We start from the raw sequence: 25,437 nt of genomic DNA on the forward strand, positions 1-25,437 counted from the left end.
ACATGAGCACTCACCTTGACCAACGCCTCCTGGTTCGGGCTCAGGTTGCGCTTTGACGTTTACAATGGCCGAAAAGACCGTGCTGTTGTCAGCACGCTTTTTGTCTAGCGCTTTGCTGATCGTGCTGGCTGCTTCCTTGATGCGACTGTGATCCGGCTCGTCCCGCTTAAAGGACTGAAACGCAGCAGAGGGAGAAGAAGAGAGAGTGAGTGGGCTGATCTCTCCCTCATTTAGGCGGCTCAACAGGAACAAGCCATTATACCTAGGACTCGCTAAAAGGCTTAATTTGTGAGTTATACCTTGGGAAGAAAGTCAGAGTGTGTCTAGGTCTTAACCTCCAATGTATGATGAGGTCAAAGATTATCGAAAGTCACAGTTTTAACACTCTCGGCCCCAAAGGCACGGCTTTCACAGCCCTGTCAACTTGAAACACACCATGACCCCACCCCTAACCAAGCCCTCACCCCATGAGCTCTCCACTCAATCACCTGACAAATCTCTGTCCCCAGGTACAGCTCAAAATGACACGTTTCAACAGACTTAAGAAAGGCAGAGCTCTTCCCTTTCACAAGCTGTTTTCCTGTAGTTTTCTTTGTGTAGCCATTGTGGCTTCCTGCAATACTAGGTCAGCATATCACACAAGTATTTATTAGGAGCTCAAAATGGAGACTGCGCCTAGTCTAAATGAAGATCCTAACTAAAGAGGACAAAAAGGTTTAGTGTTACATCTGAAAGAGGCATACAGAGGTTGCTCATTACCATTCATCATGGTACTACAGCATATTACACTAATTAGTACCACTCTTCTTCAGACGCAATGCATGGTGTTCACATAAGTCATTTAATTTGCACTTGCTCAAGATTCTGTAATCACACTTGTCAAAAAAGAACAATCTTTTTATTATTAGTCCTCAGGAACAAAATGGCTCCGAGATCTTCAGGAACACAGCAATTCAGTATTTTAAAAAATATTTGCAAGCTTACAGACATTTATATTGCATAAATTTGATCATTGCCAACCGCCAATGCCAATTTTAATCCCAGATGACAAAGGAGGAGTAATAGATCAACACTGAAACGAAAAGGATATTAAGCCATTCTAGTGACTAAGGGTTGTTTGAGCACGGAAGATGGGCTCCTCTTCCTTGAACCTCTCTTACAGTGTGTACTTATGATGGAGGAAAAAAATCATTTTTTAAAAGCTCAAAACACAACTTAATTGTTCTTAAGCAATTTTCTTTGAACAAATGCACGTGCTGTTTAACTTGTGAAAAGACACAGCGGAAGAGGGTTTTAAAGCTGTGGGACACAGGGCAGGAGGAGGAGATTCAGCGGTCAGGAAGGACTTACTATGGCCACCTCCACAGCATCCTCTTGGGAATAGGAGACGTCACACAGCACTTGCAGAGTCCTCTCCTTGGCCACGGTCCGTGCTGCTGGCAGGTACCGCAATTCTTTACAGATGTTTTCCACGGTGGTGCCCTGCGATACAGGAGACGAATGAGCATGGGGCAGCTTTCAAGATAAAATGGGACATTCCAAATTTTTATTTCCTCTCCAAAGCAATCATGCCACATGAGTGAACTTACCATTGGCACTTTGTCTTTGTTAAATATCAAGGTGATTCTTGCACAGCTGTTGTCCATGTAGTCACTGTTGGGCTTGCACTTGGTGTTTGCAGGGGGAGAGGGGTTCGGCGATGAGCAGATGCCCCACTGGTCACAGGGGGGAGAAAAGCAGGTCAGGTAGTTGTGCTTCTGGCAGTCCTGGTCTTTGGGGCAGTAGTGGCCATCCTGTCCTGGCACCCTGTGCAGAAGACATGGCTTGTGTCCACACAGCACCTGCAACACAGACAGCCAGGAGAGTCAACACTTGCTCTGGGTTGACTTGACTGAAACGAGAGGTCTTCCTGCTCAGCCAACAGTCCCGTTGTTTTTGCAGGGATGAGTCAGAGTCCTCCAACATAACAATCACCTTCCTGATAAGGAAGTTTGTGCACAAAGAGAATATGGCACCTCATTTTCATAAAGAGCCAGCACAACTGAGGAGCACTTGATTGCATTACTGACAACAAACTCGGTGTGCTCTGTGTGCAAGTCTACTTTGTTTAATGCATCAACTACAAATGGAAAAAGCAATACACCAGGAACTTTGGGAACTGTGAAAAGATTAATCCACTGTTGTAGGAGTTTTTAATTACAAAAGCATGCATAAAGGCATTCTGGATTGCACATCATCCCAGACATCAAGGATTATTGTGATCATAAAGAGCACCAATGTTGCTCGATCTTAATCAGCGTGACAGAAACCTGTGCTTATGTTATTAACTGGAGACCCTCTGTTTTAATGAACAGGCAACTGGGTTAGAAGGGAGAGAACATACAACCTTCAATTTAGCTTCACACATGAACAGGTAATTTAGGTGAATACATACATAGTGCTACAAGTTAGGCACCACACTCACACAAAGGCCACTGTTATGCCTTTGTGCAGCCTTCTCTTTGACAGGAACACCAAAACAAGTGTGAACATCATCTTTTTCAATCCAGCAGAGAGGTCAGACAATTAAGCCAGCATAAATTTTTCAAACAGTACGTGGACTACTAACACACAATAGTAGAAAACAGTGCTGATATGATGGTATCTACACAGTCTTAGCCTTTGGTGCCCAGTGTTCATTTGCCACAAGCCACAATAAATCACAAGCCACAAGCAGTTACAGAGTGTATTTATTTTGTGGGGCTTAAATAAACATTTTGCTGTTCCAGGCCTCTTCCCTGCAGAGCTCCCTGTTGCCTGATTAACTCCTGAGCCCTGTCATCATCACTGATGCTTCCTGCACAGAGACCTGTCTTTAAAGCTATATTACACTTTATTATTTCACTATAATAGAGCACTCAGAGACCAGACTTCACAAACAGAAATCCAGAAAAATGAAGAGGCGTGCCAGGGATCAATAAGCCCTGAACATCCAACAGCCCTGCCTTGTTTTCACACTTGGTCAGAAGAAATGTGCATGCAAGCACTTTTGAGAAGGGCTGCCCGCAAGTGCAACAGTGCTTCACCTACCTTGGTACACTCGATGTTGCCATCCACACACTGACAGGTGTTGCACTCCTCCTCCCAATGGCTGCCATGGGGAAACTGCAGCCCGGTGTAGCGGCACATCTTCCCGAACCCGATAACTACAGGAGAGCAGACATGCCCAGTCAGGCAGGCAGGCTGAGCCAGTGCCTCATCCAGTGTCGGAGGGAAACGTTTATGGCACCTGGTCTATCTGTGCAGTGGCAAGATGACCATCTTTGTCTTCCGTATGATGTGAAAAACAGTGTTCACACGACTACAGGACACAGTCAAATGACCAAGAAGAGTCTGCAGCACAGATGAACAAATCTGCAATACTACCAGCCGAGGAAATCACCCATTTTTTCTTGCCTAGATCCTGGTCAGAACTGATCTTTGGATCATTAGTGCTGCAGTAGGCTACATAAGAGTGCTTAATTTAGTCACAGTCTATAGGGCAGAGCGGTGGCTCTGCAGCTAAGGATCTGCACCTGTGGCTGGAAGGTTGCCAGCTCGAATCCCACGGCCAGCAGAGGAATTCTACTCCATTGGGCCCCTGAGCAAGGCCCAAGCTTCTCTCACTGTCTGTGTGTCTCATGGAGAGCAAGTTGGGGTATTTGAAAAGAAATTCCTAATGCAAGAAATTGTATAGGCCAATAAAGTGATCTCTCTAGAGAAGCAAACAAGCAAACCCCCTCCCAAAACCAACTTACATTCTTGACATCGGGGTCCCGCTCTCCCAATGGGGCAGACACATCTGTACCCATTTATCTCGTCAATACAGGTTGCACCATACGCGCAGGGGGATGACTGGCATTCATCAATGTCTAGATACAAGGGACAGACACCATCAACAAATTAACTGATTTTCTGAACTGCATGCAATCAAGCAAGACAACATACTGTTCCCGTCATCTCTTCAGGGACTGGGACCCACACAATCACTGCGTATTCCTCCATGAGACCAAAGAAATATGATTGCTCATGGGGAAAACCAATCCTAAGTGCCTTCTGAGAATAAAGACTATAAGATATGTCAAAGGAGTCCTCGAGTTTACACCTAGTGCTCAACCGAAAAAAGTCACACAAGCAAAATGGAAACCACTATTTCAACTTCCCCTCCCCAGTGTAGGAAAAAGTTCCATTTTGTGTGGGGATGTAACAGTCTCAGTATTGACGAGCTACTCAGCCGACTTGTGTTTCATCTTTAGGGGATACACATGACCTCACTGGGCAGGAAGTACCCATAATCCCCCAACAACCCACTTCCCTCAAGGTACTTACTGATCCTGCAGTCAGGGCCAGCAAACCCAGGCGCGCATTCACATCGAAACCAGTTCACACCATCTACACAGATGCCACCATTGTAGCTGCAGGAACAAAACCAAAAGTCACCCGTCAGAACAAATTCCTCTTGTGGCACAATGACAGAGGAGGAGGATCACAAAGGCATATTTCACTTCGCTAACACCGCCTTCAGATGCAAATCCAACCGGTCTCCGTGCTGAGCCTCTCTCGCCCCATGGAGAGGGGGCGGAGAACCGGCCTCCCCCATCTCCATCCCACACTGTCGCTCTGGAAAGGGCTTTTTAAAAACAGCATCTGGCCTGACTCCGGAGCCTTTTGTGAATTGTAGGTTTCACGTTAAGAAAATTGAACGCCGCAAGCCATCAAATACAAGGATGATTTAGTAGCTGCCTCTGTATTTTAAAGGGGTTGTGCTTCCTGCGGGAAGAAAAAAGCTACAATTTGGGACCATTATGATAATTTAACATGAAGAAAGGGGAGGGTAAGCACTACAACTTGAACATTCTATGAGAAGTCAAGTGCAGAAGAAATTTGGCCTACAGCATCACAACTGCAATGATATAACAGTCGAATCATTTAGACACAGAAACTCCAGTCCTAAACACTGGACTTACCAGGGGTGAGGGCTGCAGTCATTGATGTCTGTGGAAAAGAAGATAAATTATTAGAAAAAAAAATTCACTCATTTTTAAGCAAAACATTCAAACCGAGACAAGTCTTCTTTCCCTGGCATTTTCAGGTCCTGAAGCACATATCCGGACTTCGGATCAGATTTTGTATTTAATGAGTCATTATGAAAAGGCAGTACATTTGACTGCATCAAGCCTCTAGTGCATTATGAAGGAGCAGAAAAATTTGTACTTGTACACATCTGTCTTAGTGCATGCAGATGCAAGTAGGCCATTAAAAGTAATACGATAAGCAGACATTCTTTCAGAATCACGCTCCCACTGCACAAATACCACGACTTGTTCAGGTGTGTCTGTTCATACACCGGAAGAAATAAGGTCATCAGGTGCATAGAGGACCATCTGCAGCAGAAAATGTACAGCCTTCTACATTTCAAGAGTTCAATTCTGAATTTCCCTGCCCTTTTAAGGTAAAGGACACGTGCAAAGTCTGAAATAAAACTATTGTATATGTTAACCTCCAAGCCCCTGTCGCAGCAGGAGACAGATGACATCACATTCTCAATAGCTGCTGGGAGATGGGGCAGTGTACTGGGGGTATTGATTGTTACAGCACCATTGTTAACGGGTGTTTAACATGTCACTGATCCAAGATTCTTTAGAGCTGGCCTGGTCACTCCTATCTGAGTCAAAGTTTCTTCACAATGTGTTTGATTGCACAATTATCTTGGTCTAGAAGGGGATATAACTATGTAATTGTATCTCAAAGTAAAAAAGTAAAAGCCGTTGTTTTTGTTGTTTGTTCAAGCAGCAAACTATCAACCAAAAGCTACTGTATACTGTTACAAATTTACTGAAGCTGAGAAAAGGAAATCCAAGATGTGCATCACCACCCCACACACACACACCAACCTCTCAATAGTTGGCTTTAAGACAAATTCATGAAATGTCAATTTGGGTTAAGCGCAAGAAAAAAAAAATTACCGAGCTTTGCTTTTTATGCAAGTCAAGTCATGAAAAGGTGAACTCCACCTTAAAAGCTTAAACGTTGGTATGCTACTACAATACGGAGGTTATCCGCCGAGAAAAACCAACCACCCACTTTAAAAACGCAAGCTCTCTCCATGCCTCATGGAACTTTCCTTGCCCAAAAGCTATGCCTGCCAAGCAGGCACACTCCTGCAAAGACAGTAACTTGCAACGCAAGGAGTTATGAAGATGCTGGCAAATGAAGTCTTACTCTGTGTGCAGGTGGGTCCTTCCCAGCCTTCCTTGCAGATGCAGGTGAAGCCGTCGCCCCCGCCTACGCACGTGCCCCCATTCGCACAGGGGCGCGACGCACAGGTGCTGTTCTTTGCTGGAATTCAGAGAACAATTTGGTTTTTCCCCAACATGGGGGATTCGAAACAAGTCAACTCGCAATGAAAAGACAGGCGCTCATTCCACACACTCCGGCTCACGCCGAGTTTGAAATCACTTTTCGTGTTAACTAAAGATGGAAACCGACATTCATAAGATTGTGTGTGGGGGGGGAGGTGAAGTGATTATCAAAGATTGTAATTCTTTTTAATTATGGGTAAAAAGCCAGAACAGCTGGCGCTGAAGATACATTTAATAGTTAGCTTCAAAACTGAAGAGCTTAGTGCAAGGCAAAACACAGCTAAAAAAATGGCTCAAGTACAGTTTGTGATCTTAGGTTATTTTTTTCCTGCTCTTCTCCAAAAGGAATTGGTGAGATTCTCCGATTTGTGTTCAGCTTTCCAAGAAGTGGAAAGGCCTGATGCCCCGTACAGGTGAGGTATATATGCGTGTAGAACTGTTTAGTTCCCCAAAATCGTTTGTGTGTTTTCTTTTATTTGTATGAGAGAGAGGTTGAAGAGAAAAGTTTTGGTTGACCCTGGTATCTGTAGAAGGGGGTAGGAGGAGGAAAGGAACTGACCTGTGTTACAGGTGCTGCCGCCCCACCCTGGAGGACAGGCGCAGCGGAAGGTGTCTCCATGATCATAGCAGGTGCCGCCATTGCTGCAGGTATTGGCATCACACTGACTTTCACCTGCGGAGGAGGACAGGTCAGGGGTCACCACCGGCAGGACTGGATGAGTGATTGTTTCGGTCAGTTAATAAACATCTGGATCTGGACCCACAGAGGAGCTTGCTGGTCAAACAAAAAGCAAAACGGCAAAAAAAAAAAAAAAACTCACGCGAATGGCAGGTCTTCCCTTTCCAGTTGTCCATGCATTCGCAGTAGAAGTCATTCACCAAGTCCACACAGCGGCCACTGTTCTTGCAAGGGTTGCGGTCACAGTCATTCACGTCTGAAGACGGTACAAACCAGCGATTAATGAACAGGAAAAAGCCTTCCCAGACAAGCAAAGAGGTTAGGGTGCGGACACTCTCTTACTGAGATCACACAGCTCTCCTTCCCAGCCATCGGGGCAGAAGCACTGAAAGGAGTTGACTCCATCGATGCAGGTGCCCCCGTTCTTGCAGGGACCCGAAATGCAGTCGTTGATGTCTGAGGAAGGGGGGAGAGAAAGAGAGAAAAAGGCCAGTGACAATACAGCGGATGCGGCGATAGAGGTTTCGGCATTTGCAAACAACAGCAGATCTCCACGTACTTTCATGGCAGTAGATCCCCGTAAATCCCTGGTCACAGGAGCAAGTGAAATTCCCTCCCGGCTGGCTGATGCACTGTCCGTGCGGGCCGCACACGTTGGAGGAAATGTGGCGCACTCCATCATGGGTGGTATTGGACGCGACGGCTATCGTACAGCTGTCGATAACTGGAAAGGAAGAGGCAGATCGATTTTTGCCCACGTAACCTGCCCACCTGTAAAAATATAGATCTCAAGGCCGGAACTCCATGGAGGACGAAGAGAGCTCGGGCGATTTGAAAATCAATCAAACAGATGGATCGTAAAGCTTGGCCATGATGTCACAGCGGCTGAGACTAGGACTGCTGGGTAATTAATATAAAGAGAGGCAGAACAATACCTTCGCAGGGGGTAGTTTTGCAGTGGTCCTTCAGATCAGAACAGTTCTTTCCCTCGTAGTCTTCTGGACAGGCACAGTAATAATCCCCAAAGGAATTGTGACAAGTAGCTTCATTCTGACAGGGGTTTGGGTTACAAGGATCGCTTTTAACCTGAAACAGACAATGTCACAGTTACATCAGATAAAGCCTGGAATTCAAATCCTTCTAAATGCAGAAGAGAGATCTCGGGCAGAGGCCTGTAATCCCATTAAAAGAAATGCAGCTCTCCAAGCCTGGGTCTTAAACAGTAAACACCTGAGTTTCCTAGGATCCACCAGCAGTCTGGTTAGAAGCTGCAGTTGGAGCCCAGCTGAGAGGCTTCAGACTGACTTGCAGATATTAAATCACGCCACTTCTGTGAGAAACACGGACAGCTCTAAAGACAGGCTTTTTTTAAGTTACTTTCCTTTAACAAAGCAAAAGTACAGACCAGGCAATGAATCACATGCACCATGGTCATATTTCTCCGTTTTGCAGGTTTTGTAAGTCACACATCATTAGGGGAAAAATCCTCAACTTAAACAAAACTTGGAGCTTATAAACCATCAAATGCAGTTGTTTCCTTTTATGGAAATCCTGCACTTCAATAATCTGTCACTTATGGCTGGTTGATGAGATCGGTCTAAATGTCTGAGCTGTGGGTCTTTCAGATGTGATACTGGATTCTTTAGTATTAAATATCTCCTGAACTGTCAAGAGTGCTGAGCCCCTTACCGCTTCTCCTTGTGAAAATCGCACTAGAGAACACCGCGAGAGGATTTTTCGCTATACTAATGTGTTATAAATAAAATGTTGCATACAATTTTAAAAGGTTGCCACAGAAAAACTGCAATACAAATTGGCATCAGAAAACTTAACATCCCACAGATGTATGTTACACCAACACCAAATTCTCTTTATCGGACATTTGTTTTCATACAGCTATCCCAGAAATGGCCCTCGGATGACTTCTTTCAGACTGAACTCCCGTGTCCTCATCCGAGAGCAAGTGGAGGTGTTGGTACGGATCGCTGAAGATCTGCGCAGGGCACCTGTGCCTTCCTGGGCGCCGAGAGGGCAGCCGGCCAAACTCTCCCTAATAAAGTTGCTTCATCCACTACAACCTTATTTTTAGATCCTGCAGCGAGCCAACAGCGCCTTCATGAATTACACAGAAAGTGCCACCCCGCATCGGGATCATTCGTTCCCACAGCTGGACAGGTCAGAGATCTGCCGACGACAAGCAGCCGTTTGGTTCAAATGCTCATTGCGGCCTCGGGATAGAAGGCATTACTGCACAAGGCCGCGTTTTCAGCTGACTAGCAACAGCTTTAGGGTCGTCGTACGTATGAAACCGCTGCACAATGAAGAATCGGCAGCCCGCTGAGCTGTGGCCTAAGGCCTAGCGCAGTTCCCCACGCCCAACCCCTCTGGCCTACTCACCTCGCACACATCTCCGGAGAAGCCTGGCGGGCACTCGCAGAAAAAGCCGTTGGACAGATCGTGGCACTTGCCCCCGTTCCTGCACAGCGCCCCCGGACACTTGCTCCGCTGGCCCTCGCAGTGTCTGCCCACGAACCCCGGCAGGCACTGACAGCGGTACCCATCGACCTCGTCCTGCCCAGGGAGAAAGGAGAAACGGGCTCAAGGGCCACCCTCTTTCGGCGAGACCCCAACTACACCGCCAAGGGCTGTGGAGGGTTTCAAAAACGCAATAGCAATAAGCGGTTATGAGCGATGAAGAGTGGTAAAAATCCGATACACACGGGCTGAAAATGCTTCTGCGTGGCAAGGAAAAACACAACAAATGTAATTTCAAATTGCTATTAATAAAGAATTTACCTGGCAGGTTCCTCCATTCTGACACTGTCCGTTGCAATCATTTATATCTGAAAGTGAAAACAAACAATGTTCCTGCAATGCCAGACACACTGGTGGCCAAGTTAAGACTATTCAACATGCAGTCAGCTCATTGCAAACATGCCATCTCAGTGCCTCAAACAGGCAAACCTCTGTTAAGTTTGTAAAATTCCAAGTTCAATGTTATTAACTGCATGCAACAAAGCTGCCCTTGCAAAAAGCCTGCCTTCTGCTCTACCCTGGACAAAAGCCTACAGTGTGCGCACATCTACTTCACACACGCAGCCCCAAACACTCCCTGGATATTTCACTGGGATGTTTTCTGCCTCCTCACGCAATTGAAAATATGGCTTCTGTGTGCTTCAAGAACTGTTTTTAAAGCAGGCTTTGGAACACTGAACTCTTCTGCGAAGTAGTATCTGTTTTCATCGATAAAAGCTTGTGGAAAAGTATAGCAGCAAATAATGGATACTAACTGATTTCACAGTTCTGTCCAGCCCATCCACGAATGCAGGCACAATAATATCCACCAATTAAATTTTTGCAAGAGTAAGCATTAAGGCAAGGATTCCCCATACACTCATTAGCATCTGTAAAGTAGAGAGGAAAATGGGAAGAAAAACAGAGTAAGACCACTTCCCAGCCCAGCCACCCAACACCTGCAAATCATGCATGGACTGCCTTAAGAAACAAAAGTTAGGGCACATTAGAGATTTGGGAAAATTGTTCCCTGCTCTTGTTTTACAGCATGTTATGGTGGAACCACCATTCTGATAAAACAAGTTAATTATTTCCATCCAGCTGTTCAAGGCCCTTCCAGTGGTGAAGGAGTACCCCATTACTGAGGAACAGCTACATTTAAATACCTCATGACACAAAAATAAAGACTTGTACCAGAGAAATGTAAGCTGGCTTATTGAACATATGCCAATGGGCTACAACACCTTTAACTCCCATGAAAGGCATCATGGTCATGACATTTTAAAATATTCAGTAGGGGTTATCAATGTGCAAATTATTTCTCTGAAATGCACCTGTCTTTCAATGACACATGATATCCATGTTCAGGTAGTGACTAATGCATGAAAGGAGAGATGGGGATATAATTTAGGCTGTAAAATAAAACTCGGGCTTGAATTTATCCCGAAGCTTGTTTACAGGTTATAGACCATTTCCTTTAGGACTCTATTTCCTGAACAAATTGCACCCAGAGTAGCAGAGGTACTTGAGACATGTCTATCCCCACTACCCAATCTGTACCCAGAGATAACCCCTTTTATTTTAAATTTAGTCCCAAGGCTAGCAGTTGCCAGGCCATGCATTATTTATAGCTTTCCAAGTCACCTGGATCAGGTTTCAAATCATACCCAGCTTTCTCCATGCAGCAAATTTAAATTAGAAATGTGCCATAATATAGGCTCAACATGTTGAGGAAAAACAAACCACACAGCAGTCCCACTGATTAAGGCCAAATATTGGAACAAAACAAAACCGCATGCAAGCAATTTCTATAGATCTCATAACAGGCTTTATTTTTAGCTGCAAATACTCACTGGTCTAGAGCAGCAAAAATAAAGGCACATCTATAATGCGAGAAACAGCACCCACAGAAGGTCTTACCCAGGTGGCAGGTTGTTCCAGACCACTGTGGAGGACAAAGGCATTCAAACCCATTCTCCTGATTGATACAGGTTCCCCCTCTAGCACAGGGGTTGGAGGCGCACTCGTCCACATCTGAAAGAAATGCCACACTGCTCTGACTGCCCGCTCGCCAGTCAATCACGGGAGAACACCACAGCCCAGCCCAGCAGAACCTTAATCTCAAAGATGTCAACACACTGCAACCAGAGATGAGCTAAACCATGCCGTTACTACACAACCAGATAGATTCCAAGCTGGTTGGAAAAAAAAATACAGATGATGTTTTGGCCTATCATTGTTCACATTTTGAATAAAACCCAGATTAGGTCTCGTGCTTTCCAGATTTAGAACGTGCGCAAGGTGTATTACGCTTAAATAAAAAAGTTAAACTGGAAAGCCTTCTGGCTCCTCACAGTGCATGGGAGCCAGTCTTATCTAATACATTAAAAACAACACTAAAGCCTATTTCAAGAGCTTGTCCACAAGAAAGAGCATCCAGAGCTATTATAGTCCCTCACTGGCAGAGCTCCAGATAAGACTCTTAGCTTTTGTGAGAAGATGTTACTGTCTTCACACTATAACATGATTATCCTTTACATAATCCAGGCCTACAGATCAAATGCTATTAAACACAATCCTTACACTTACGATAAAAGCACAGAAACCCAATTATGGATAAGTGTTCCTTGTTCGTAGAAAATAATGCAACAAAACAATTAAGAAATGGTTCTTTAAATTAACGTTGAACAATTCCAGTGTTGAAGCCAACATATTGCTAATTTGTTAAAACCTAAGATAGTACAAAGTCAGAACCCCATCTTGAGATTCCCAGTTGCTGTGACAATGCAGCTGTGGCCCCAGATGTGCAGGCTCATAGTGACCGTGCTCAGGGAGAAAAGCAAGTACTAGAAGGCACTGGAGGAAGAGACCTTAGCAAAACATAAGGTCTACCGGGCAGTACTCCTGCACATACATGTATATTTGGAACAAGGGAATGAGTGCAAATTGAACTCATGTCTAAATTGATGATGTCAGTAGTGATTCGTTTAAAACCCTCAGCAATAAAAGTACATGAATGTCATCATGTTTTTGAACAGCGCTTTTAAATGACGCCCCTAACATCCAACCCCCTGGCGCAGTCTGCAGCGCATTGTAATGAGCAGATGGCGAGCTCGGTTTCACCATCGCAAGAATGGCACGCGTAAAGACGTCAAGTACACTCACCATTGGCACAAGTGGGCCCACTCCAGCCTTGGGGGCACTGGCACTCAAAGCCAGTTGGGGTCACGTGACAAATGCCACCATTTGCGCAAGGGTTCGATGCACAGGCGTGTTCAGCTACAAATACAGGGGTTAAAGGAAGAAAGTGGTAAAAGTTTAAGCCGTTACAATCAAAGAAAAGGGGAAAAAAAATCACAGAAGACACATGAACACTTTACTCTCAGATATCCAAGTCTTATCTAGAAATGTCAAATGATTAGCAGGTTTATGCAAAAAAATTCTTAGAGATTTAAATCTCCTGATGGGTTTTTCACTGTATGCATCATGATTTATAATGGACCTCTTACCAATTTCGCAGTTTTTGCCCGAATACCCATCAGGACAAGCGCAGTCATACTCATCCGGCTCGGTGTTCATACATTTGCCTCCATTCAGACATGGGCTGTGCGTTCCACAGTAGTTCAAATCTTCATTTCAATGAGGGAGGGGAAAAAGGGCGTTTAGACAGGAGGGACAAAAAAAGTAATACTGCATGAATCCTGTCCCCCCCAGTCCCCCCCACTCAGACACCCCACCCCCTCCGCTCTGGCAGCAGAGCTCTGTCGTTAATCCTCCCTGCTCTGGAGAGAGGCCACACGCAGACTGATATCAGCATGGGGCTCTCCAGGGCACGACACACAAACCATTAAAAGCGCAGAACACACTGCCAAAATCCATTCTTACCTTTTTAGGCAAGCACCCCCATATCAAGACATATCCAGCACAAAAAACGACCACAGAAAACGGCAGGATTTATGTACGTAGCATTTAACAGGCTTGCACACGACCTCATTTTGTAGCAAGCTCGACTGCAGCGTGTTCGGCTAGCAGGGAACAGCTGCAAGGGGAGCTGAGTGCAGCACAGGGCACTGCAATGAAATTGTGCAAAGCCTGCATGTGAGGAGCACAGTGGAATGACTGCCCACTGGCACAGCAGTGCTGGGAAAGGCTCGGTCCTACCTTTGTTACACAACAGCCCTCCCCAGTTCTTCTCGCAGTTGCACTGCCAGGGTTTCACGCAGGTCCCGTGCATACAGCCAGGGTAGGGCAGGCACTCCTCACAGAACTGGCCCTGCCAGCCATAATGGCACCTGGAAAAGCAGGAGCGCCAATTAAACCCGGCCCTGCAGCACGAGCACAGCAGATGGGGAAACTTCCAGACTTAAATTAAATGTTGCCTGAAGAGCTGCACTACACCAATAAAATAAACACTCAGTTGTAGCAGTCCCAGCTGTCTAGTCTGTTCTCTCTGTACCCATTTTAAAGTGCCTCTCTCTCTCACTCCAGATGCTGGTGGGGGGGAAAAAAAAGGCAAGATTTACAAGGGCTTTCAGCGGACACTCAAATAAAGGGTGGGTTTCGTGCAGCTGATGGGGTCCCCTGGCGCACATCAACCCTGCCTCTGCAGCACAGTCCAATCTTCTTCAGTTCTGGAAACACTGCCAGGAACGGGGACGTTAAAATTAGGGGATGCTCTATGCATAAGGACACAAACTAAATATACCACTAAACTTACCAACGAATCCTTTGATTTTCTTCAGCATTTTAATAGCATGTTTGAATTGTGTTCTACCAACAGCACAAATAACTGGAAGCCCGATTAAAAATTAAATTGATCTTATTCTGTACACTACATCTTTGCACCCAGCAAGAGTGAAGATTTCTCCATTCACATATGCCAGAAGGTCACTCTAGCAAGGAAGGAAAAATGAGGCTCTGGCTGTGCTTGGTGTTTAATTTGAGTTCTCTCAGGCAGACGAGTCTCAGGATCACAGCTCAGTCAAGTCCAGGACATCCTCTACTGCTCTGGAGTGTTACTTACGGTCCCCGCAGTTTAGTGATGTGGAACCGCAGTGGAAAAGGTACAACACCAGGATCCACAGGACAGGTGAACAGAACAAACCCTGGGATATACTCTACTGCATATTTGCCAAAAGACTCAGGGCTCTCTATACATAACATGGAAGGCTTGCGGCCAATCCTTAAAATAACTTCAGTGATGCTTCCAAAATAGCCTACTGAAACCAAGCACTCCAAATCTTTATTACGGTCTTCCTACATCTGTGCAACGACACTCAAGACAAAAACGAAATACAGTACAGTATGAAAGAGGTCGCTTGGATACGGCTTGAACGGCACCACACGGAAAATACATTTGAAAGGCCTCTTCCATGTGCAAAATGACCTCCTGTCTGCGATACGTTATCGCCTAAGCACTTGCCTCTGGGTCAGCTTTGTGCTTCTTCCTACTCTTTCCGACTACAGCCTTCCGCCAGAATGGAACTGTATTCTGTCAAATGTAAATGCTGAAGAGGGAAGAAGGAGCAGAAGAATGGACTCCCAGGTGGCCTTGACTATTCATCATGTTTGGATGTCAGATTGAGCTCCTCAAGGGAGGCCACAGCCGGCCTGCAGCGACAGCGCTGTTTACAAGTCAAAAGGTGACCGTGTGGGACTCTCGCTCGTGGTACGGAGGGGGGGAAGGGAGACAAATCAGTCCTTCCTGTTCTGGAGGAAGTCTTGATGCTTCCTCGATTAACAGGTACTAAACATAACCACGTCTCCATTTCCTGGCCAGAACGGAACATCACTGACTGGAGCCTTCAACATGCCTGATACAGGAACACGCTGCTCAAATTCTTTGGTTTTCCTTCTTAGGTTGAATTATGTGTCAGTTTCGGAGAATTCAGTCAGACTGTTATGAGTAACAGGATGCAAGCATCTTAGTTTTGTTCTAAATGCAGCATTTTTACTTTAGCCATTTTGCCCACAAAAATGCCAGCATTTTGCCTGTGCTTGGTTGAATGCAGAATTCGGCAAGGTCCCCTCACTAGGCATCACATTCTCCAGCACCCACTCATCGTTATACACCGAGTTGCTCTGCTGTTGCAGGCATCCCAAGCCCATATGCTTCCTCCTGTAGGACAGACCTACAACCAGCTCAGTATACAGCAGAGCAATTACAGTATGAAGGCACCGCATTGCAATGATCCAATACAGGTGGTTAGAAGACATGCTTACATGGTTGGATCTAAGCAATCCGTCAAATCACAGAGCACAGCAAACTCCCTTTTCTTCCATAAAACGGAATGTAGAACACTTGTCCGAAGATCAAAACATACCAAGAAGCCTGAAATTCAGGTTTTCAAAAGCATTTCCCGAGATTAAAATCAGACTTTTTGTGCAAGACACCTTGTACACATCTTGGGGGAGAGTCTTGAGCTCATCCGTTTGAAATGCTTGCAGTGGAAACTCTTTGCTTTGCTGCCACTGTCTCTACTCCAGACCCTGTGGAGCAGAGGCTCACTCAGGGAACCAGTGATCTCTTAGCCCTTCCTGTTGCTGAGGAAGAGAATCCTCCTCTGCACACACTTCCAGCCACAGCGCCAGCCAAAACATACCAAAGACAGGAAGAGCTAATCGGAGGTACTGACGTGGGCAACACTGCCCAAATGCATCAGTCCAGGAAAGGGGAAAAAAAAGCACGACTGAATGAAAAAAACAGCCTCTGTTTTCTGTGGAAGTGAACAGGATGGTGCATACCAGCACAGAACAATGGCTTTCTATTAACAGCATTAAATCAGAAGCCATTAAGGATCAGATATTATGCAGAAACTACAAGACACCCAAGAACCCAGTTATTCCAAGGTAAAGTAAAGAATAACTTCTCTCCTTTTGAGCTGTGCTAGTATTTATCTTTTTCCACATTAATATTGTATTTATAGTTCCACAAATCCAAATTTTAGCATTTTACTTCCCTGTGTTTGCCCAACTTCTTAAATCTGTTAAGAAATACATTTAAAATTGGTAATGGCAGCAATTTTCCTCCCCAGATTTCTATAAAACATATTGATGGCTTTAGAACATTAAATACAACATAATGAAAGAATAAACCAGAAGGCTTTGCGGTGTGAAACATTTACTTGAATCCAATGGAGATATGAGTATATTGTCCTGGTTTTATGAAATGAAGGTATTCAAGCACACTCACTGGTAAGAGTTTTAAAAACAAAAGCAATTAATCTGAAAAACAAATGCTTCTGAAAGGTTCAGTGCAGGCACAGGGAGAATGCAGAATGAGGCCACTTTATGACTATGTCCACAAAGCACCTCACCCCTGAGCCCACCTCTAAGCACACAGAGACCATCTGTCCCTAAAGCAGAAAGAGCAGAGGTGAGGAGAGCTGAGGAGCACTTTTAGGTGGTGACAACGCAGCTTAGAGAATCGCCCATCGAGACTCTGTAGCCCTGGCCCTTGCCCCAGGGCATTTCCAGCAGTCTGGCGTTGTAGATCTCTAGTGTTTCTGCCGGGAGCCCATCTCTCTCCTTGCAACTCATTCCTACATGAAAGCATTCCAGAGCCATTCATTTGCAGGACTATTTATTGCTGCAGCTGCTTACATTCAGCAACACTGATGCTGCATCTTGATAATCGGGTCAGTGTCTGCGAGCCTGAAGACCAGTCGAAAAAACATTCTGACTCGGGACGAAAGAGTTAACGGCGCTTCAGTAAAAGAGCACCGGGTCAGCCCAGCCCAGCCCAGCCCAGCAGCGTCTGTCTTCTGCCAGGCATCGCCGGAGACCAGCTCTGGGCAGCCTCCACCCTAGGGAGGCTCTTCGCAGGTGGGTATGAATGTTTCATGTGCAGCCCATGCAGGAAATACAGCACTCCACCTGGCCTCCCAGACAAGCTAGCTCCTGTGCAAATTAACGCTAAAACATTCAATGACTCGGGAGTCGCACAGAATTAACAAGGTGTTCCGATATATTCAGCATCAGTATTCACAAAGTCGTTAAACCCACATTAAGCCACCTCAGCTGTTGAAATGCTAATTAACACGTGTCCTACGTGACCTCAGTACCCACACCACCACTGCTTTAAAGTCTCATACCAAGCGACTAATAACTTGTAAAATTGCATTCTTACGCTCCACTTAACCGATGCACAGCAAGTCTTGATAGACCTGGTTAATACCCAAACCAAATGCAAATTCTCCAACGTACACATTAATCCGTAAGCCGACAAGGATGGGTTACATTTTTTTTAAATAACGGCAATCTCAAGTACACTGCAATCTAAAACAAAAAAACTGAAGGTTGAACTTACGTGCATTCACCTGGCTTCTTACAAGTCCCATGAATCAGGTTACAGCCTTGCTTACAAATAGCTGTGGACAGGAAGAGAGAAAGATCACCTTTGGGTTGCTTTGCTTGAACAGGTCTAACTTGCTCAGACAATGACAAAACCTGTGATATTGAACCTTTGACACTAAACACTAACACTTAGTTGCCCTCTTGCTTCCTCTTGTAAACCCACATTACAGGCATATAATTTACTGCCTGATCTCCGAAGGACTGCCATCCATCTCCTATAGCACTGCCCTTTCTAACCTCCCTCTTACATGTCAGCCTAAAGCATGATGCATATTTCAGATCATTTTATTAGCTTTATGGGAAGCAGCCTGACAAAACGGGAGACACGAGGAGAAAGGCAAAGGTAAAAATAAAACCTAGGGTTATGTAGTGGTCCTGGAAATTACTGCAGGCTCTAAGAGTGACACAAAACTGAGACAGGGGTCAAATTCATGAGCGATTGCACTAGCTTAGAGGCTGGAGTCCAAGAGCTCTTTGTGAAAAGGCAAGGCACTTGAAGCAAAGGCCAAAACCTGTTCTGTGCTGAATTAAAATGGGCTCAGCAGCCTTCTTTAAGAACTATGCCTTACATCTAGAATCTTAATACACCAGCTCAAAAAAAGGAAAAACAAGCCTACTGTTTGCAGACCTCCACCTTCATTACCGAGCAAAAACAAACCTATCGACCCCAGACTTCTTTATTTCTTGGACCAACTCTGTGAAAGCATTCTGAAGTCCCAGGACAGTTACCTATGTTACAGTCGGTGCCTCTCCAGCCTTCCATACAGAGCTTGTTCCCAAGCTGATCACAGACATAGTGGCCAAAATAGTCATCTCTGGGTTTGCAGTGTTTGTTGCAGGCTACACCGTAGTAATTCTCATCACATTTGACCCAGATTCGGTACTCAAAGCTGGCGATGGGTCCGTTGTGCTGAAGCGTCTGTCCATCATCTCCTGGGTTGATCATCCCGATGTGGATGGCTCGTTCAATGAGCAGGTCGGAATCTAGATGTGCAACGGAAGAAAAGAAAAAAACAAAGCCATGACTGCATGAGGATTTACCCACGAAAGTCAAAAGTTGAAAACAATCTCCTCACAAAAAAAAACACAGGGTGTAGCTCAGGGCTGCAAGAGTTTGATAATCAAACCCTGTTTCATTTCCCCTGCTTTGTGCGCTGCTTTGCAGGAAATCCAACCAAAAGTGCTTGGAGCCAAGGAGGAAATAAGAAGAAAGTGGAACAAACTGAAATCGGAAGGGCCTTTTCTGTTCACAAGGCAGTGAAACCCCGACCCGCCCAGGACTCAAGACAGAAATACAACCAGGCTGCAAGACAAACCCCTCCACCCCACCCCCAGCACTGGCGTACAGAACAGACACTTGCAAACAGGGCTTCCTGGGCTGCTCTATAAAAGAGGAATAAACAGACCAGATCAGACCACCACAGGGGTACAAAGCAAGAGCTGCACAGTGCTGCAGGGGCGGATACCAATATTTTAACAGCAGTCACTAACGGGCCTGGCATTACCTTAGCCTTCTCTAAAGGAAAAACAGAAGCAGTTTTGAAGATGTGCGTGGATGACCACCAGCTCATCAGTCAAGACTGACTTTTAACAGTTTCTCAGTGATTCTATCAATTGGTAAAAGCCAAGGAATCCTGCAGGCATTAAATAAGGGCTTCAGTAGGACTAAACCTACTGTAAGGCAGTTACATCATCTGCACCAGAAAAGACTTCTGATTTTCACCACAGAAACGGCTAGTTTCTAGTCAGCTAGTCCTTTCAAGGTGACGTGGGTTAAAAAACAATGTTAAGCTTGGTGAAGACAAATTAAATCACACACATTAGCGGTCACTTATGAGTTACACAAGTTGTGTACAATCTTGCAGTTTCACAAGTAGCTCTCAAAAGATTGCTGCCTAAAACAAAAACTGACCACAGACAGGATTTCACAACTGGGATGCTTTCGGAGAGAAAGTCAATAAACCAGACAACTGTCCTCATTTTAGACTTGCTCATTCACGCCCACGTGACAGGCACAACTCTGTCATTGAAAGTGCTTTTGAGCTCTTAAAACTTACTGGATAGTGCCTGAGTGTTACCCAGATATTTTTTACCCACTTGTACCAATAAAATTCATGCTGCAGTTTTATTTTTTAATTAGTCTAGATTACCAGAGTCATAAAAATGCACTGCAAGGTTATTTTTCTTCCTCTGTGTGGATGCTATCAAAGTAAGAAACTTCCACTTCACAATTAGTAGACATTATGAAACGGTCTAACACAAATAAAACAGTGGTTTACCATTTCCTCTACTGACCGCCTCTGAAAAAAGACAATGGTTTCACTCTAGCTTTCCACTGACAATGTTAGTCAAATTAAGGAGCAAAAACAGAAATAGCTCTAGTGTGCAAATAAAGGACAATGCAGCACAGTTTTCTCACATTCTTCTGGTCAGAGTGTTTCCTGCAAGGTAAGTGTTTAAGAGTCTTTCCTGTTCCCCAAGCACCCCAAATGAGGTTTCAACACCCCAAATCAGCACCGCAAAGCTCTTCTACCACCTTAATAAAGGACTTAAACTGAAGCAACTGGACTGCCATCATGTGCACATCTTCAATCTGAAATCCTTTATGATTGATATATCTTATATGCTCATATTACATAAGCCATGGCTGAACAGTAGGTAATGGGAAAAGTATTTATCTATTAAACATCAGTGTGAACAAAAGAGTCAAATTAAATGCAACACAGGCTTAATGCAGACTGAAAACTACAAAGGCAAACTGCCCTCCCTGTTGGTTTTAACACACCAGACACCAACTGTACAACTAGTCTTGCTCAATCTCCTTGACAAGACCTCTGTTACATCAGCACGAAATGCACGACTCAGAGTGCTAGGCTGATTAAATAAAGTCTCATTTACACTTGTTCCCTCCCTCATTAAAAACAATCAGCTTTGTCTTTGAGCTGGACGGGACTAAAATTCAGGAGGATCTGTTCCATACATTAATTGCTACTCTGGCTCTTGACTTCCACTGCCCACCAATGTAAAGGCCCAAGCTGGTAGGGCTTTAGGGACCAAGGCGGGTCCACTATATTCCAAGAGCCCCCCCAGTAAGCCTGGCTATAGTCTTTAACAAAACCGCAATCCACTCTCAAAGCCCAATCCAGCCTGCCTACCTTCTAAACAAAGCACTGTGGTGAGCAGAGGTGCAGAAAATCACTCTGACGACAGGACGGCCACAGTACAATTAGGCACTGCAGCGACCTTAATAGGACACCACGGCTCTAGAGCAGAAATAAATACAAACGTACTGCTTGAGGAGCAAACACTGGGATTTCTGACAGCTAATGAATAATATCCTGGCAAGTCAAATGCCTTTACTGTAAGGGTAGTAGTTAAAGAGTTAATGCTTGAAACAGCAGAGAATTGGAGTGCTTTCAGGGCTGGTTTTCCTTTATAATGGATGAAGTGAAGAGCCAGACAGCATAACTATAAATCACGATGAGGCACAAACTGGAGGAATACAGAAGTTGTTCTCTTTAGTATATCCAGGCAAGTCTTCCCATTGCCCGTAAAAGAAGACCGACGTACCGAAGCATGTACAGTACAAATTTCAAGGGAATACATGGAGCTAATGTAACAGTGTAGATGTAGGAAAGAAGAAACCTTCCATCTGGTTTCTTTAACGCAGCCCAGTGATTTACATTAAAAGGCGTTGAATTCCAACAATCCTCTTCTGGTAAGATCTCAGTCTAGAAAAGATGTTCCAACACGGAGTCCCAGAGGGTGCTGAGCTAGTGCACAGCCAGTTCCTTCTGAAGGGAGTGATCTTCGCCATACCTCACAGGACCCAGATTCAGGAACTGCGGTTACAAGCTATTTCATCTGTGTGCATTCCTGAGTAATTTGCACAGTTCTGAACCAGACAGCCTCCTGGCACGATTGCTCCAAGGACAGAAATTGAAAAAGCAACGTCACTAAACCGCAAGATAACTAGCACTCACAAAGAGAAACTGTATATACCTGACAGCTCCCCCGCCCTTTCCGGAGGCTGTGCATCGTGTGAAGCGCGTCAGCTCCGAGCTCAGCGCGATCGCTTGGCGCAAAGCTTACAAGCTTTGAAGGAGGAACGGATTTGTTTTCCCCAGACTGTTCAGAGAAAGCCACAAGATGCCCTCGCATTTGAGATGAACTGCCACATCAAGGGGCTGCGTGCAGTACACCCATGAAATGGGTCATCATCTGGGAATGTGGGAATCCGACAAACGCATCAAGGCTTTCAAATTAGTCAACATTCATTAAATACTCGGCGTGCCCACGGAACCTTTTATTTTTCAGCTGTCCGCAAGCAACTTTGTCACCTTGAAACTGAGAAAACCCAGAAAGTGAGGATCTTGAACACTTTCTCCACCCTGCAGGTCCACAAGTCAAAGGTCCTACAGCAGTTTACAGTAAGAATCTGAGAACACGCACTGTTTACGCTGTACTTACATGCAAATCCAAACCGATTGGGGAAAAGAAATGTAAACCTTAACTTGTAACACTCAAAAACGTCCATGCTTATTTATGCAAGGCAAAAACACGGAGTAAACACATCTACATTAGCAGGTCCAGCAGGAAAAGAAGAATGGGGCAGAAGAGGGTGTGCTCAGCTGGCGGGGATGTGGAAAGAAACAGCAGCAGCAGCAGCAGAGCAGTTCCAGCCACAGCATGACAGTGCAGATGCTGGCTGGGGACCCACCACCCACCCTTACTCACACCTGGAAGACAGTCTGGCTTCATCAGCCACTCAACGTTCACCAACCAGCATGGCTCAGACATACCATCACAGACGAGCACAGGCAGTGTTAAATCATGACAGCACGCAAGGTCACTGCAGAACGGCTCGCCCAAGGGAGGGGGGCGGGGGGGGGGCCGCAAGACGCAAAAAACAAATGAGGAGAGACTGTTTTCCGGAATAATACTCCAATCCCAACGGCCAGCTCCTTTACAGAAGGGTTTCGATCTTGTGCGCCGATAAATAGAAGCACAACTGAGCTGTATTAATCTCAGTCTCCCTGGCCTTTCTCAGAACTGCTCAATTACTGACCAGCTGCTGCACAGAAAATACCTTGGTAGTTTCATTAGGGAACACCTGCTTTGCAGCTATTTTAGGCAGGCATATTTCCCATCTAGCCTTACAAAAATACTTCCCCAGTCCCAGCCAGTACCGGCTCAGTCTGCTGTACTGGACACAAGAGATCAGGCAGCCCTTACTTTATGGCTTTGGCACGCCCATGTTTTTCACTAGAAATTCACTACTTCTTTTCAATTGAGCCTCATACAAGAGCTCCATTTCCATTTAACAAAACTGTTTTTTTTTTGTTTTTTTTTTTGCTCCATCTTAAGTAGGTCATCCTTAAGTTGAAAAACCAGCAGGGATTCTCTGGGATGCTAGAATTGGAAGTCCTTCTGTAGTTAGTTTAGAAATGTATAGACTAGAATATATAAACAGTGCACAGTATATGGACACATTGTGTGAAATCCTAATGATTTTAAGATTACACAAGGTTAATCAAATCACATTCAAATTGCATTTCTAAATTCATTCTTTATCGTACCCGCATGTTTTTGGTCAAGAATTACTGCCTTTATCGAGCTCATTTAAAACTCCCGAGTCAAAAACATTTTTACATCTTCAGACATGAAACAACCGCCTACCTCTTTACATAGATTGTATTCCTCAATTAACCTTTTTCTCCCGACAATTCTTCAAAACAAAACGAGCATGAACACAAACAGACACCAGGATAATAACAGGATACAGCTGCATATCAGCAGCACCATCAGAGCCCCAACTTCAAAACTCCAGCAACCGCCCCTCGTCTGCTTAAACTTAGCACAGCTCTGGCACAACCCCGGTTTCCGGGAGACACTTAGAGGAGGTCTAAGCCTACAAGGAAAGGTCAAGAAAAGATTAAAAGATTCCCAAATCTGCAGGAATTCAGATCGGATTCTAGTGCACATATAAATACTATTTATTACCAATCTGTTCTCATCTTTAAAAAAAACCAGGATGGAGAATACGTTTGGGAAGTGGAGATGAAGACACTGCTCCCCGTCCTAGACCAAGACGCTCTGCATTGATCTGGTAATCCATTCCATTGCTCAACATTAGAGCGTTCTGTAAAGTTCACTGCTCTTCATTTGAACGCCTTGCTTGCCTTTTTACAACAGTCAGCTTTAAAACACTAGAAAGAGGTTTGAAATTAGCATGAAACCTATGCCAGGCGCCATTTCGGCTCTTTCCTCACTGAAGTTTATTGCTACAGTGCCTTTAACAAATAGGGCATCCAGTCGCAATACAACCACTTATTGTGAGAGTATCTGACTGTCATTCTCATCATTCAAAGTTAAACAGTCAAATTTACAAACCTAGAAGTGAATTTTCGTAGTTCTGTTCACTATATTTCTTGATAATAACAGAGAATAGATTTACGCCAACAGCGCAAAAAAATCTAATCAGTTCAATTACTTCAATAAGCTAAATTGATTAAGAGCTCAGCTGGAATTAAAAGCAGAAGAGACGCCCACACGAGCAGCAGGATTGAGACATACTAATTCAAGGGTTTCTGAAGCAGGGGGATTTCCAATCCATTGTATACCAAAGCAGTCTGATACACCAATAGCACTGTAAAGAGTTTAAGGAGTTAGGAATAAAATCCCAGACTGAAAGGAGTCAGCACAGCCTCTTGAGAAGGTGAGAAACCTGACATGGCACACTCACCCACCCCCACTGATGTGACAGAGAAATGGCCAGACACTCAGATCACCACCAAGACACTGTCAGATTACAGCAGTATCACCACACACTCAGTCAACACTGAAACACATCAGGATACAAGTGTGCTCAGACTCTTTGGCAGGCCTCTCAGATAGGACTGAAGTGGCCCAAAGAGATAGTTACAGACTTGGCATCTCACACCTCTCTCTCTGCAAAGAGCTCCGAAGTTACCACAGCGGAGTTCACCCAAACCTCACACTACTAGTCTTCCGTATCAGATTCCTTAAAATGCAACAGCTTCTTAAAAACAGCTAACATTCATGACATTTCAGTTGAATTTAAGCTTGTAGAACGGTCATGCCATCAAACAGAATAGTACATAAAACATTTTATAGCCACACCTGCTCTGTCTGTATTTTTCCCCGTTGTAGAAAAATCAACCTCTTCACAAATGACTTCCATACAGGAAAACAAATAATTCTACTTACATGAAAACAATATACATTGAATGTGCCACACAGTCTACATTAAGGTTCCAGTTTTTAAATAAGTGCAGTTTAAGCACCAGTGGAAGGCTTGTTGCTCAGCCTCTATGACACTTTCTGTTCTAAGAAATTTGACGGACCCATGCATGTTGTACTAGCAAGTCTGGGCAACTCTCGGTTTTCTCAATTTTCAGAAATGCAGCCAAGAAGCCAGGCAGAATCTGATCCACTGCCTTTCACCTCACACACATTCAGCTAGTCTCCATAGTGTGCTCACTCCCA

The 25,437-nt window shown here is 44.8% G+C and overlaps 1 protein-coding gene across 3 annotated transcripts in view; it reads right to left on the reverse strand.

The window, feature by feature from the left end:
• jag2b (jagged canonical Notch ligand 2b) overlaps positions 1-25,437 on the reverse strand; it is a 45,082-nt gene that overhangs the window by 2,619 nt on the left and 17,026 nt on the right. For 2 of the 3 annotated variants that reach the window (XM_088647876.1, XM_088647874.1), the window contains exons 4-25: positions 18,658-18,912; positions 17,882-17,942; positions 13,735-13,865; positions 13,083-13,202; positions 12,739-12,852; positions 11,494-11,607; positions 10,350-10,463; positions 9,856-9,902; positions 9,457-9,630; positions 7,995-8,145; positions 7,619-7,783; positions 7,402-7,515; positions 7,202-7,315; positions 6,940-7,053; positions 6,241-6,357; positions 4,986-5,013; positions 4,348-4,433; positions 3,777-3,890; positions 3,070-3,185; positions 1,590-1,841; positions 1,351-1,482; positions 15-174 (exon numbers count right to left, since the gene is read on the reverse strand). In XM_088647876.1, coding sequence (XP_088504002.1) covers positions 15-174; positions 1,351-1,482; positions 1,590-1,841; positions 3,070-3,185; positions 3,777-3,890; positions 4,348-4,433; positions 4,986-5,013; positions 6,241-6,357; positions 6,940-7,053; positions 7,202-7,315; positions 7,402-7,515; positions 7,619-7,783; positions 7,995-8,145; positions 9,457-9,630; positions 9,856-9,902; positions 10,350-10,463; positions 11,494-11,607; positions 12,739-12,852; positions 13,083-13,202; positions 13,735-13,865; positions 17,882-17,942; positions 18,658-18,912 — 2,793 coding nt within the window. The remainder of the gene's footprint in view (positions 1-14; positions 175-1,350; positions 1,483-1,589; positions 1,842-3,069; positions 3,186-3,776; positions 3,891-4,347; positions 4,434-4,985; positions 5,014-6,240; positions 6,358-6,939; positions 7,054-7,201; positions 7,316-7,401; positions 7,516-7,618; positions 7,784-7,994; positions 8,146-9,456; positions 9,631-9,855; positions 9,903-10,349; positions 10,464-11,493; positions 11,608-12,738; positions 12,853-13,082; positions 13,203-13,734; positions 13,866-17,881; positions 17,943-18,657; positions 18,913-25,437) is intronic. The other variant, XM_088647877.1, reaches the window with a different exon arrangement.

The sequence above is a fragment of the Lepisosteus platostomus genome, chromosome 10 (genome assembly GCF_059453375.1).
Source record: "Lepisosteus platostomus isolate fLepPlt1 chromosome 10, fLepPlt1.hap1, whole genome shotgun sequence".
In the NCBI taxonomy this organism is placed as follows: Eukaryota; Metazoa; Chordata; class Actinopteri; order Semionotiformes; family Lepisosteidae; genus Lepisosteus; species Lepisosteus platostomus.